Here is a 14,569-nt window from a genome sequence, read left to right as displayed (position 1 = left end):
AGGACTCCCCACAGTAAGGACGAGTAGATGTGGACTTCTTCAGGTTGGAAATCAGTGAAGGTTCCCTGTAACTATAGGTCGAGGACTTGTTGATTCCAATGGTGCCAGGAGGATATGGGTGCCAGAAGCCAGGCATCTGCGGCCATTGTTTCCAGGAACAGTTTCCAGCGGAGAGAGGGGTCCATCTCAGCGTGTGGTGAGGAGGTCACGTGAGGGTGAGGGATCTTCTGCGGCCAGAAGCTGATAGTTCCTGAGTAAAAGCTGGTTGAAAGTTTGATTAGAGATTTTTCTAACTTGGGATTTGATGAACTTCATTATACAGGGTAAGAAGAGACAGGCGAGAAAATTATTATTATGGGGCCTGCAATGGGCCAGAGCCAGGTAAGGAAGGGGTTTGTTAGTATTGAAGAGAATGGGTTGGAATTGGAAGCAGAGTGGAGGCTGGAGGCAAGGTCGGTGAGTTTGGTAATGTCAGTTTCTACAATGCTGGATTCATTGATGTAATAGCAGCACTCTTCCCGAAGGAAGACGCAGGTGCTGCCCTTTTCGGCTGTAAGCAGATCTAAGGCCTGTCGGTTTTGAAGGGTGACCTTAGCTAGCGAAGTGACCTGTCTTTGGAGAGAGGCTAGGGAATCAGCAGTGGATGTCAGGGCTCTCTCAAGTTTGTTGTTGAGATTTCTAATTGCCCATAGAGAGTGACCCAAGGCTCTTCTTGAAAACCCTGCCCCAATGGCTGAGGTGGTCAAAGAGATACCGACCATGATGGGAAGGAAAGCAGCCCTTTTTGTGCACAAGGGCAAGGGAGGTTGGAGCTCAAGAAATTCTGCCATGTTGTAAAGTGTAAGCTGTGGGATTAGGGTGACGAGAATGCAGGGTATATCAGAGTTGGGAGGCAGTGAGTTGAAAAGACTGCCATTACACCAAAAGAAGTGTCCCGGTTGAGTGAAAGTCTTAGAGCTGGAGGTAGGGGTGTAGATAGAGAGGCAGTGAAGTGCGCTGGAGGGGGGTGGACCTGGGCCTACACAGTGGTGGATGGTGAGATTATCTGTGTATTCTGGTTCCCATAGGGGTATGTCTGCCAGGGGGCGGAGGGGTTGTCTTTCTGCATGGAAGGAGTAGTTGGAAATATTAAGGGGCATGGCGGCCAGCAATGGGTGCTGTAGTGATGCACACAAGAAACAATTGGCGGTGTTGAGGGTGTGGTTGAGAAAGATGGTGGTGTCTTGAATAAGCTGTAACCAAGAGTAGGAGGAATAAGAAGATGAAGAAGTGCCATTAAGAGTTTGGATAATGACTTTTTCAGAATGTCCGATATCTGATGCAACTTGAGAGATCTGGGAGTGAGAGGGAACATACTCTTGAGAGATATGAAGGGTACCGTGGGGGGTCAAGGACTCCCCATAGTAAACTGAGGCTGTGACTCTGGCGGCCCATTGAGAGTCCCAGGGATCTGGGATTGATAAGGAGAATGAGCCATTGGGGTATTTCATGAAACAGTTGGAGGAGTAATACTGTGGGTACTGGGAGTTACTCATGTAGTGAATGGCACAAGACCAGTGGGGACATCCCCCGTAGGTGTCTTGCCATCGCCTGCAATAGGTTTGTCTTTGGTCATAGAGGAAGCAGAGGTAGGGAGAATAAAGGTAGCTGCTAGTGAACACTTCGGTGGAGGGAGGAAAGTGGAGGTATAAAGGCTCAGAGTAGCCTTTCAGAGGGCAGTCTGATGTGGCAATGAGGGCAGTAACTTTTGTTTGATGCTGTGTGTAAGTCTGTCTGACTTTGAATCGCCATACAAAGGAGGCTGGGGTGGTGGGGAAGATAATAGGAATGAGGAGAAAAAGCAAGAGAGCGGTAAAGGAGGAAAAAGTCATGATTCGGGTATGGATGGCAAAGGGGGTGAATGGGATTTTGGAGGAAAGAGGACAGTAAGGTCAGGAGTCTGGAGGGAGGGAGAGTCTGTAAACTTTTGTAGGTTAAGAGATCCTTTAGGTGATGTGGGGACAGAATGGTAAGGGGCACCCCGAATGTCAGTTTATGAGCTTCCTTCTGCAAGAGCTATCCAGCGGCTAATGCCCGTAGGCAGGGGGCCCATCCCTGAACTGTGGGGTCTAACTGCTTGGAAAGATAAGCTACTGGGGCAAAGGATGGGCTATAATATTGGCCTAGGACTCCTAGAGCTTGACTGGACTTCTCATGAATGTATAATGAGAAGGGCTTCGGCAAATCAGGAAGATGGAGAGCTGGGGCTTCCACAAGGGCTCCACGGAGCTTAATGAAGGAGTGTCGGGGTGAGGAGGATAATGGTTCTTCAGGGGGGCCTTTGCTGAGGTCGTATAGGGGTCTTGCCAACAGGGAGAAGTTAGGGATCCATGCTCTAAAATACCCAGCCAGGCTTAGAAAGGAAAGGATTTCTGTCTTGGTTTTGGGAACGGGCAGGTCAGAGAGGAGCTGTTTTCTGTCTAAGGTAATGGACTTTCTTTGTTGAGATAGAAGAAATCCGAGGTAAGTGACAGAAGGTGAAGAGATTTGAGCTTTAACGGGGGATACTCGGTAACTTCTGGAAGCTAGAAGGTTAAGTAGGGAGGCAGTGTCAAGTTGAGACTGTTCTCATGAGGGACTGCAGAGTAGAAGATTGTCCACATATTGTAATAAGGTGGACTCGGAAGCTTTGTGGCAAAACTGTCCAAGTGAGTTGTTCAGAATGTCTTGTGTATGGGTCCGTCCAGGTGAAGGTGAAGAAATCTTGGGAGGAGGGGTCTCGGGAGGCCAAGGCAGGGCAGCGATAAAAGGGTGTATGAATTTGGGACTAAGGGATGGATAGGGACGATGGCCATGTTGATGAAGCGAAGGTCTTGGACGAGGCGGAAAGATCTGTTGGTTTTTTTAACAGCTAATATGGGGGTATTAAACGGGGAGTGAGTGGGTCTGAGGTAATTTTTGTTTAAAAGATCTTGAATGATGGGTTGGAGGCCTATGAGGGCTGAAGTGGTTAGGGGGTATTGGGCCTGACAGATATACTGAGAGGGGTCACGTAATTTGATAGAGGCAGGAGGACATAGAGCTACGGAGGGGCTTGTAATGTCTCAAACTCTGGGATTTACAGGGTGTATGAGGGCGGAACTGGAGCTTCATTGGGTAGAGGGGGGTCGTCGGCTATGAGGGCCATCAGAAAGGGAGTACTGGGGGCTGTGGGAGTGGATATAGTTATGGAAACATGGAGGAGAGAAAGGATGTCCCGTCCTAGTAAGGGGATGGGACACTGGGGCATAACCAGGAAGGAGTGGGAGAAAGGTATGGGATTGTCTTGGATTGTGCATAAAAGGGGGGGTTTAATGGGAAAATCTGTTTACTTCCTACCCCGACTATAGGAGTAATGGCAGGCGTGGTAGGGCCCCGGTATTCCCACAAGACTGAGAAGGTGGCTCCTGTATATCTAGGAGGAAGGAGATGGGGTGACCGTCTACTATTAAAGTAACCCTGGGCTCTTGTTTGGTGATGGAAATGATCGGGCGAAAAGCCCCCAGGCCCCGTCAATCTTCTTCTGCCAGCCTCACTACGGAGGGCTTAGGATGGGGGTTGTTCGTCCAGCCTCCCCTTCGGGTGGCTGGGCAATCAGACCCCCAGTGGCCCTTTTTGTGGCATCTGGGGCATGGGGTGGTAGCCCTTGACCAATGTCCTTCTTGTCTGCACTTCAAACAAGCTCTTGTGGGGGGCTTGTTTTTAGAAGAGTGCCCAGGTTGTGGTTTTATCAGCTGGGCCAACATTTGGAAATTGGCCTGATCAGCCTTTTGTTTACGGCGTTCTTTCTCCTCCTCCTGGTTATTGAAGACTTTAAAGGCCAGTGTTATGATCTCAGTCTGTGGGGCAGCAGGGCCTTGTTCTAACTTTTTGAGTTTAGCTTTAATGTCAGGGTAGCTTTGAGCCAGGAAGTATGTCATAAGGACATGTCTCCCATCAGGCGTTTCTGGGTCCAGGCTGGTATACTGTAATAGGGTTTGAGTGAGTCTGTCTAAGAACTCGGAGGGAGCTTTTGAAAATTGACTCTACGAGCTGCCTTTTTCAGACCTGCTATTAAGCAGCAGGTGAAGATATCTCGAGCGCGGAGACTCACGGTGGTGTTATAATCTCAGTGTGGGTCTTGTTCGGGGACAGTGGTGGGGCCAGGGGGGTAGGTGGGGTCAGTCCTGTGGGTTTCGGTGGCGTGCATTTGGGCGAAGTCCCAAACTCGTCTATGCTCTTCAGGAGGGAGGGTATTGGCTAGGAGCATGAAAATGTCATGATGTGTGAGGCTGTATGACTGGAGGGTCTATTGAAACTCTCTGATATATGTTGTAGGATCAGTGAAAAAGGAACTTAGGCGTTTCTCAAGTTGGGCTAAATCTCTTAAGGAGAAAGGGACGTGAACGCGCACGATGCCTTTGGATCTTGCTACTTCCCGGAGGGGGGGCAATAATTTTGGGAGGCCCTCAGGACCGAGTCTGAGGAGGACTGAAGGGTTCTGGCTCATTCTGTGGTGGAGAAACAGGTGGTGGGAGCAAAGACGGAGGAGGCCCCTGGGACTTAGAGGGGGGCTGAAAGGCTCAGGCCTGATCTGCAGGAGGGTGAGGTGGGGGAGGAGATGGTGGTGGAGGAAGGGGGAGGGGCTGTTGTAGGAGAGGAGGGGGAGGGGAGTGGGCGGGAGGCTTCTGCGGGGGAGACGGCTTGCAGGCTGGGAGAACTTGGGGGGGGCGGGGGGAGGAGGAGGCGGAAAGCTTCGGTATAGGGAATCTCCTTCCATTTTTTCAGGCGCTGGCAGTAGTTAAAGAGATCGCGAGTGACGTCAGGATCAAGAGCTCCCCCTGCGGGCCGTTGGTTGTGATTGTCTAGGGGGCATGTCGGCCAATCTTGGGAGCAGTATTTACGGGGAAGTTTTGGTTTTATATCAGGCGTCAGGGAGAGGGTGGCTAGATGCTTGAGCAGGCATTCAAGAGGTGAACTTCCAGGGAGGGATGAGGAGGCTCCCATGGCTAAAGGACAGAGAAGGAGACACACAGGGGAAGACGAACGGAGATCCTCAGACTGGGAGCAGACAGCAAGGAGACAAAGGGCGTCCCCGATGACCCCTGGGGGTCTGCGGAAACTCGTATACGAGTCGGTTTCTTAGGAAGTGTGGGTCGTCACCCAGACTCCTCTAAGAAGGCAGAGTGCCGGAGTCTGAGGTACCTGGTACTAGGAATTTTCGGTGGACAGAACGGATTTCGGCAGGCAGAATGGAAGGAGGAAGGGTGAAAAGGGAACGTTCTCATCTGCAGAGTCACCTCGTTTATGGCTGTTGGAGGGGGGCCTGGGGGTCCGCCGCAGCCGTGAAGGCCTAAGGCGGGGAGAGTTCCCTCCTCATCCCCGAGCGTCAGGGCCTTGCCGGACAATCACGGTCAATGGCGCTGCGATAGCTTGGGGAAGAGTGGCCCACCCCAGGGAAAAACTTACCTAAAGGCCAGAGAGGAGTGGTGAGTGTGAGGAGCCAGCGCCAGAAAAAGAGGACGAGGGCAAGCTGCTGCTGGTGTTAGGGGGAAGACGGGGCCCACTTGGGCTGTCCTGTCTCCCAGGTTTCGGCACCAATGAAAGGAAAGGAGCGACACACAGCAGCAATTCACCAGAGAATTCCACTTTATTGGGGAAAGGTTCTGGGTTATATAGGAAGGGGCATGGGGTGATTGTGGTGTTACTTCTACGGGGCTGGTGGCTATTGGCTAGGTGCTGGGAGTGGGAGTGGGGAGATAGGTGATTGGTCTTTAGGTGGCACTGTCGGAAACCGAGGACCCGGAAGAGAAGCCGGAAGTTCACCATCTTACTGGTGGGGCCCTTCATTCTCTATTTTATTTATTTCTGCTCTGATCTTTATTATGTCCTGCCTTCTACTGACTTTGGGCATCATTTGTTCTTCTTCTAGTTTCTTTAACTGTGAACTGAGGCTGTTTATTTGGGATTGTTCTTGTTTCTTGAGGTAAGACTGTATTGCTATGTACCACCCTCTTAGAGCTGCCTTTACCATGTTCCGCAAGTTTTGGGCTTCTGAGTTGTTGTTTTCATTTGTCTCAATATATTGCTTGATATCTGTTTTTATTTGGTCATTGATCCATTGATTATTTGTGAGCATGTTGTTAAGCCTCCATGTGTTTGTGGGCTTTTTTGTTTTCTTTGCATAATTTATTTCTAGTTTCATACCCCTATAGTCTGAGATGCTGTTTGATACAATTTCAATCTTTTTCAATTCACTGAGGCTCTGGTGTGTGTCCTAGTATGTGATCTATTCCAGAAAATGTTCCCTGTGCACTTGAGAAGAATATGTATCCTGCTGCTTTTGGGAGGAGTGTTCTGTAGATGTCCATTAGGTCCATCTGTTCTAGTGTGTTGTTCAGTGCCTCTGTGTCCTTACTTATTTTCTGTCTGGTGGATCTTTTCTTTGGAGTGAGTGGTGTGTTGAAGTCTCCTAAAATGAATGCATTGCATTCTAGTTTTCCCTTTAATTCTGTCAGTATTTGTTTCACATATGTAGATGCTCATATGTTGGGGGCATATATATTTATAATGGTTACATCCTCTTGTTGGACTGAACTCTTTATCATTATGTAATGTCTGTCTTTGTCTCTTGTTACTTTCTTTGTTTTGAATTCTATTTTGTCTGATACAAGTACTCCAACTCCTGCTTTTTTCTCCCTAATGTTTGCATGAAATACATTTTTCCATCCCTTCACTTTCAGTATGTGTATGTCTTTGGGTCTGAAATGAGTCTATTGTTGGCAGCATATAGATGGGTCCTGTTTTTTTTTTCATCCATTCTGCCCTTCTATGTCTTTTTGGTGCATTTAGTCCATTTACATTTAGGATGATTATTGATAGATGTGTACTTATTGCCATTTTAGGCTTTAGATATGTGGTTACCAAAGGTTCAAGGGCATCTTCCTTACTATCTAACAGTCTCACTTAACTCGCTTATTACACTATTTCAAACACAATCTAAAGGTACTTTCCCCTCACCCCTTCTTTTTCTTTTCTCCTCCACTCTTTATGTATTAGGTGTCATATTCTGCACTCTTTGTGTGTCCCTTGACTGATTGTGAGTCGTCGATTTAATTTTGCACTTGCTTGGTAATTAACTGGTCTGGTACCTTTATGGTGGGTTTACCTTCTCTGGTGGCAGCTATTTAGCCTTAGGACCACTTCCATCTATAGCAGTCCCTTTAACATATGCTGTAGGGCTGGCTTAGTGGTGGTGAATTCCTTCAACTTTTGTTTATGTGACATTTTAAAATCCCTGCTTCAAATTTAAATGATAATCTTGCCTGGTGGAGTATTCTTGGTTGGAGGCCCTTCTGTTTCATTGCATTAAATATATCATGCCACTCCCTTCTGGCCTGTAAAGTTTCTGCTGAAACATTTGCTGATAGCCTGATGGGCTTTCCCTTATACATGATTTTTTTCTCTCTCTGGCTGCTTTCAGTACTTTCTCCTTGTCCTTGATCTTTGCATTTTAATTATTATATGTCTTGGTGTTGTCTTCCTAGGGTTCCTTTTGTTTATGATTTTTGTGCTTCCATGATCTAAGTGTCCATTTCCTTCCCCAGACTGGGAAAGTTTTCAACAACTATTTCCTCAAAGAGACTTTCTATCCCTTTATCTCTCTCTTCTTCTTCTGGTACCCCTATAATGCTAATATTGGTCTATTTGGATTGGTCTCACAGCTCTCCTGTTCTTTCATTCCTAGAAATCCTTTTCTCTCTCTGTTTTTTGGCTTCATTGTTTTCTTTCTCCCTAATTTCTACATCACCTACAACCTCTTCAGCCTGTGTAAGCCTGCTATTAACTCCCTCCATTGTATTTTTCATTTGAGATACTGTGTTCTTCAGCTCTGAGTGCCTTTTTTGGAGGTCTTCTGTATTTTTGTTGAGGTCTTCCCTGAGATCTTGAATATTTTTCTGTAGATCTGTGAATATGTTTATGACTTTTACTTTGAAGTCTTTATCAGGAAGATTGATGACTTCAGTTTCACTCAACACTTTTTCTGGTGTTTTGTCTTGTAGTTTCGTTTGGACCAAGTTCCTCTGCCTCTTCATTTTTTTTTAGTGTTTCCTATGCAACAATAACTTTGTGTAGGAGGCGCCCTCTAGTGCTCAGAAGCTCAATTTCCTGTGCAGGAGCCCCAGCTGTTGGCGTGCAATGGGCAGGGCACCTTTCTGTCTGGCTTGTAGTGATCTGATTTCAGGGGGGTTATGTGGGCGGTCAGCTGATTGGGGGAGCAGGGAGAATACTTGGGGCTGTGCCACTGGAGTAGCTGTGGGCAGAACTACCCTCCCCCGACAGCCTGCAGCAGTGGTGGGGGCCACAGGTGAGATGGGCCAGCGCCTGCAGGGAGGAGGGAGCTCCCAGGGCTGGCTCCTGCAGGTACTTCCCTGGCTACCCCAAAACATGCCTGAGAAGGCTGGAAGGGTCTCCCTCTGCCTACTTGGGAGCAAAGTTTGGTTTCACTGCCAGCTGGCAGACCATGCACTACAGTGGGGGGCCTTGGGGCTGTGTTGCCAGCAAGGATGGAGTGTCTGAAGCTCCGGAGAGTTCCTAGCCTGTTGGGCTGAGGGCAGATTGGGGAGGTATCATCCACCTGATATTTCTCCTGAGCAGAGAGCTCTGTGCAATCCTCGCCCCTCTGGCACCCCTATTGCTGCTGGGAAGTCTTTCAAACTGCCCTCTTTGCTTTTGTCTTGGGGGGAGTGTTTGGTAAGGTATTCCTGTTCCCCACAAGAGGCTGCAATCTCAGCCTCCCCAAGTGTTCCGCATGTCTTTATTGTCCGGCCCCATGAATCACCAGAGCTCCATATAATGTGGGTTCATTGTGTTCCTGGAGCAGACCGCCAGGGGTTCAGCGGTTCTGGGCTCCCACTCCCTTACTGCTCCTTTTCTCTTCCTCCCACCTGGGGGCTAGGGTTGGGGGAGGGCTTGGGTCCTGCTGGGTCCCAGCTTGGCCACTTTACCCTTTCTGTGGGGTCCTCTCTTCTTCCCCAGATGTAGGCAGTCAGTTCTGCAGTCTTCAGGTCATTTTGAGGTTTTGTTGTATTTGGTGTATTTTTGTGTTTTATGTGAATTTGGAGGGAGGTTTCTGCCTTGCCTTCTTACACTGCCATCTTTTCCCCAGAATCATCTTCTTCTTTCCCTTGGTGCTTGGCACTGAGCAGTGGCTGTGGGCAAGCTCCACTCAGAGGACCTGTTCCCACATGACCTGATTTCAGCCCCAGGGGAGCAGCCTCATGGTCCTGCTGGATGCACAGATGGGCTGGCAGAGCCATCACACTGCAGCCACTGAGGGACCTCTGGGCCCCCCACCCGGGTTCTTCCATTCAGGCCAACAGCCTCCCTCCTCCTGGCATCCTCCCTGTCTTTTAGGGACATAGATGCAAGTGGGCCACCCCTGCCGCACAAGGTGTGGGAGATGGACACTTACAGAAACAGCACTTTGTGCAGAGTGCTCTTGCAGAAATGGTGGGTCTCTCAGGTGGGGAAGAACTTTCCAGAAAAAGGGGCAGGCCTGATGGCTCCTGGACCCTGGTCCCTCAGTGTAGCTTCCTGAGGACCCTGGACCCCATGGGCCAGGGTCTCCTAGGCACCGTACCTCTAGTCCCCACTCTCAGGCTGTGCACCTTCCCTGTCCACTCCTGCAGCCACCCCCAGATGCCAGCCCCATGAAGCGTTCCATCTCCACGCTGGCTCCCCAGCGCCCCCGTGTGGCTCATCTCTTTAATGCTACCCTGGACAGTGCACCAGCCAGCCAGGCTGCTTACCACCACCACCACCACCACCACCACCACCACTGCCATCGCCGCAGGGACAGGAAGCAGAAGTCCCTGGAGAAGGGGCCCAGCTTGTCTGCAGACATGGATGGTGGTACGGGCAAGAGATCCTACATGTGGCTGTGGCCTGGGTCTGGGGTCTGAGAGCCCATGGGGGACCCTCTTTCTTTCTGTATCTCACAACCCCCCACAATCTGCCCTGCATAGGAAGCAGTGAGTCCTGAGCCTGGGTACCAGGCAAGACTGCCTCCCCCCCACTGGCTCCGCTCTTCCCCGTGACTCCCTCCTGGCTCTGGAGGGTCTGAGTGTTGGGTGGAAGGCCTGTCTCCCTGCTGGCCTGACTGCCTGATGCCTCCTTTCCTTGGGCCAGCACCCAGCAGCACTGCGGGCCCAGGGCCGCCCCAGGGAGAGGGGCCTGTGGGCTGCCAGAGGGAGTGCAGGCAGGAGCGCGGCCGGTCCCAGGAGCGGAGGCAGTCTTCCTCCTCGGAGAAGCAGCGCTTCTACTCATGTGACCGCTTTGGGGGCCGCGAGCCCCCACAGCCCAAGCCCTCTCTCAGCAGCCACCCTACGTCGCCAACGGCCGGTCAGGAGCCAGGACCCCTGAGACAGGTGAGACTGGGTGGCCGAGGCAGCCCTTCCTCACGGCCCTCCCGCACCTTTGCAACCCGACGCTCATGTCCTTGCTCCCAGCCAGGTCTGTGCTCTCCCTCCCTGGACCATGCCATCTCTCCTCTTCCCGGGCTCTTCCCATCACCTGCCATCCCCTGGTCGCCGTCCTGGCCCTAACTTATGCCATCTGCCTTCCCGCTCCCCACATCCTGCCTGTTCCCCTCCTGGGCTGCCCTGGGTCCAGCCCACCTGCCCTCTTCTGTGCCCCTCAACCCCCACCTCCAAGATTCTCACCTTTACTGTGCTCGGTTTGATCTGGTCCTTTGATTTTGATTTTCTCTGTTCCATTTTCTTTTAGGGTAGTGGTTCAGTGAATGGGAGCACCTTGCTGTCAACATCTGGTGCTAGCGCCCCTGGCCGTGGTGGGCGGAGGCAGCTCCCCCAGACCCCGCTGACCCCCCGTCCCAGCATCACCTACAAGACGGCCAACTCCTCCCCTGTCCACTTTGCTGGGGCTCAAGCAAGCCTCCCTGCCTTCTCCCCTGGTCAGCTTAGCCGTGGCCTTTCTGAACACAACACCCTGCTCTAGAGAGACACCCTTAGCCAGCCCCTGGCCCCTGGCTCTCGAATAAGCTCTGATCCTTACCTGGGACAGTGTTTGGACAGCGAGGCCACTGCCCACACCCAGCCTGAGGACACACTCACCTTCGAGGAGGCTGTGGCCGCCAACTCAGGCCGCTCCTCCCGGACTTCCTACGTGTCCTCCCTGACTTCCCAGTTCCATCCCCTCCGCCGTGTGCCCAACGGCTACCACTGTACTCTGGGGCTCAGCTCTGGTGGCCGGGTACGACACAGCTACCACCACCCAGACCAAGACCACTGGTGCTAGCTGCACCATGGCCGCCACCGCCACACTCCTGCTCAGTGGGCAGAGTCCAGCTGATGAGTTTTATCATCCACACTGGGCTCCCAGGGACACTCGGGGGCCTTGCCTCCTGGGCCAGCTGGGTGGAGGCCCTGCTGCTCCTCTCTCTTCTCTCACACTGGATGGATCACTGATGACCATTCTAGAGGGATGAGGCTCTCTCCATCCCCTAGTGTGCTGCCTTCCTGGGTCTCATACTGTAGACCCGACACAGGAGGTGGTGGCGTGTGATGAGCCGGATTCAGGGAGTCTGAATCCTGTGAGATGGACCCCAGCATCAGTGTTATGTGCTTGGAATCCTTTTTAGGAAGTCTGAATCTTGTGGGGGGGCATCCTTTATCCAAATGTGTGGTACAGAGAAGCAGACCACGTCTAAAAGTGTGGTGAGACCTCAGGATGGAGTCAATGGCAGACAGCACCTTGGGAGCCTGGCCGTGGCTCTGTGCAGGTCTTGTCAGCATCCACAAACACACACATGTCTGGCATCACTCTTCATAATTTGATCAGCAAGTGGACACTAGAAATACACTCAAATGCTCTCTGTCCTCTCCCAGACATTGTCAACTGTGCAAGGACCAAATCCAAAAATGTTTTTGCCATTCATTTTGTGTTTTAATCCCAATGCCCTTCACTCTTGGCAATTCTATGTATTTGATCCAGAAAAAACAGAGAAGCAGAAAAATGGGGAAAGAAATATTAACATAACTTAAAAAAAGTCAAACCCTTAGGAAGATCTCAACTTATCATGATGCATGTGTGTGTGTGACTTGTACAAGGAGATGTGCTCCCATCCAGTCCAGGCAGCCCCCCAGATTATCCCTCGCTCCTGCCACTCTCCGCCAAGTGCCTGACTCTGAGCCCTCTTGTGCTGGGCTCCTGGTGGCCGTGACGTGGGGCCTGTGTGAACTGTGGGTGGGTTTTGTGGAAACCAATTCAAACAGCAGCCAGGTAAAAGGCTGATGCCGATAGAGAACACTGAGATAAATGACATCCAAGAGGGTGGGTGCAGTTGGAAATGGGTTGACCATTTCCCCCTTTCCTCCAGTCACGGAAGGGTTTCCTGATAAGCCACAGAGCAGTGTAGGACGTGTGCTTGCTGGGGGCACTCAATCTGTTCTCCATCTTATTCTCAGGGACAGGCCGTGATCTGTGTTGTCAGGAAGTTTCACATAAGGCCAGAGAAGAGGGAGAGATTGGATGGGTGGGGGTGGTTGGGGACAGGGCCCATGGGGCAGGAGGGAGGGCCATGTCTGAGCAGGTGTGGGCAGTTGGGACTCCCAACTGAAATGAGGCTGAAATTCAGGAGAAACAGCCAATGAAGGAGAAACTCAGCCACTGTGGCTCAGGGAGGGGCATCTGAAGCCCAGCAGTGTTTCTGGCACGAGATGCGGGAAAGCCAGCCACGGACGTGCAGCCTCATGGCCACTCCCACAGGGAAAAGACTGGTTAGGACTCTGTGCATAAAATGGGGGGAGACTGTACACTTGGGGCACAAAGGAAGTGTTTACACGTGTCGATCTGCTGTGTCCTCCATGTCTTGAGATGTCAGCTGGTTTCTTTGATGGATCATCTGAGTGCTCCCATTGGCCTTCAACCTGTGATTCTCCTTAAAGAAACAGTGTGTGGTGTGAGTGTGCATGTCTGTGTGTGGAGTGTGTCCAGTGAGTGGATGCCAAAAACCCACAGGGCTATGCAACAAAAAAGAAGCACGTTTAATGGAAACAAAACACACAAGGCTGCCACCTGTTCTAGAGTTTCAGCATGATTGTGACCAAACCATTTTATGGACTTTCTTTACTTGAAGGCACAACACTCTGAGACTTTAAGATAACAGAGTATTTCACTCCAGTAGGTCGGTGCATGTGATTGCTGCACTCCTGTTGCAAAACAGAAGGATGTGTATTTTGATACTAATGTTTGTCTCTGCTCCCCAGCCTATGTTATTTTGAATGTATCCTTTCTGTGCAGAACCACAGCTGACTCCGAGGTCACTTTGGGTGGGAAATCCACTTTTCTAGACTCAGAGTCTCACTGGATTGTCTAGACTCTGGGATAGGTGAAGATGACAGAGAGTGGGGGAGGAGACACCATGTCTTGTTTTCCTGACTCTGGGTTTTGTTTCTGTATTTTGTTTGTTTCTGGGTTTTGCTTCTTAGCTATCATGTTTCCCCTGAAATCTCATAGTGAGTTGCCAAATTTTAAATGCATCAACAAGTTGTCTGCATCTGGAACCAGTCAAACAGTGACTGTAGTTTGAGCAAGTTATGTGTGCATGTAAAATATATACATATATACATATATATAAGTATGTGCATGAAAATGTATATCTTCGTACTTTTTGATACAATGTATTCATTTGTTAATTTTTAATTATATTTGATATAAATCAAAAGTTTGTTGCAAAACTTTATATTTAACAACAGTGTTAAAAAAAAAAGGAAGAAGTCCCAACCCTGCAACACAGCTGGGACTTGCTTCAAAAAAATTCTGTGATTGACTAGTGCTGCCTGAGTAACATTTATCAGCCAAAATTTGGATTCTGCTATTGTTTCTACAATGACATTTTGTATGAAGCAGTCCTTGGATTAAAATAAAATTTAGCAAAAAATCAAAAACAAAACCCCATCCTGCTGCTGGATTGTATATTCTAGGGGTGCTGGATTCAGAGGCAGGTGAGCACTGGGGGGCAAGGCCATGTGCGCTGGCTGGCACATGGGTGCACAGCGAGGAGGGCTGGGAAGAAAATGGACTTATGTGACTTGTTCTTGGCCTTCTGGTGACATGAGCATGAATCAGGGTGGGGGTCAACATGGACATGTGGCAGGAGGAGTCAGGGTGAGGCTTCACAAGAGCTGTGGTCATGCTTGAATTAGGAATTGAATACAGTTGGGGGGGTGTTAAGGCTGGGATCCAGCAGGTATTGGCTGAAGTTCTGCATGGCTGTAAGTGTTCGGATGGGTTAGTGCTTAGGAGTAAGGTAAGCGTGAGACAGGATGGGTTAGAGTTAGGCTTTGAGCTGAGGTTGGGGGTAGGGTTAGGGTTAGGAATTAGAGGTCAGGGCTGGGTTTAAGCAAAAGGTTTGTCTAATAAGCAATGACAGTGTAAGGTTATGTGGGTATCAGAGTGAGGGTTTTATTCAGTTTATACACTTAGAGCTCATTTAGAAAAGACGATTGAATAGGCTGAGGGTTCAGATAAAAATGTAATTTATGGTTCT

General features: G+C 50.1%; 1 protein-coding gene across 1 annotated transcript in view; it reads left to right on the top strand.

Annotated features, from left to right (window-relative positions):
- The window catches only part of LOC118911830 (voltage-dependent N-type calcium channel subunit alpha-1B-like), a 36,954-nt gene extending 23,629 nt beyond the window's left edge, over positions 1-13,325 (top strand). Inside the window, 3 exon segments of the mRNA XM_057505415.1 lie at positions 9,591-9,912; positions 10,189-10,427; positions 10,786-13,325. Of these exon segments, the coding sequence (XP_057361398.1) occupies positions 9,591-9,912; positions 10,189-10,427; positions 10,786-11,316 (1,092 nt within the window). The 3' untranslated portion in view covers positions 11,317-13,325.
- Positions 13,326-14,569: the final 1,244 nt, after the last annotated feature.

Source organism: Manis pentadactyla, chromosome 8 (assembly GCF_030020395.1).
Source record: "Manis pentadactyla isolate mManPen7 chromosome 8, mManPen7.hap1, whole genome shotgun sequence".
NCBI classification, from domain to species: domain Eukaryota; kingdom Metazoa; phylum Chordata; class Mammalia; order Pholidota; family Manidae; genus Manis; species Manis pentadactyla.
The sequence above is the reverse complement of the archived record's forward strand: the minus strand, read 5'-3'. Positions and strand labels throughout refer to the sequence as shown.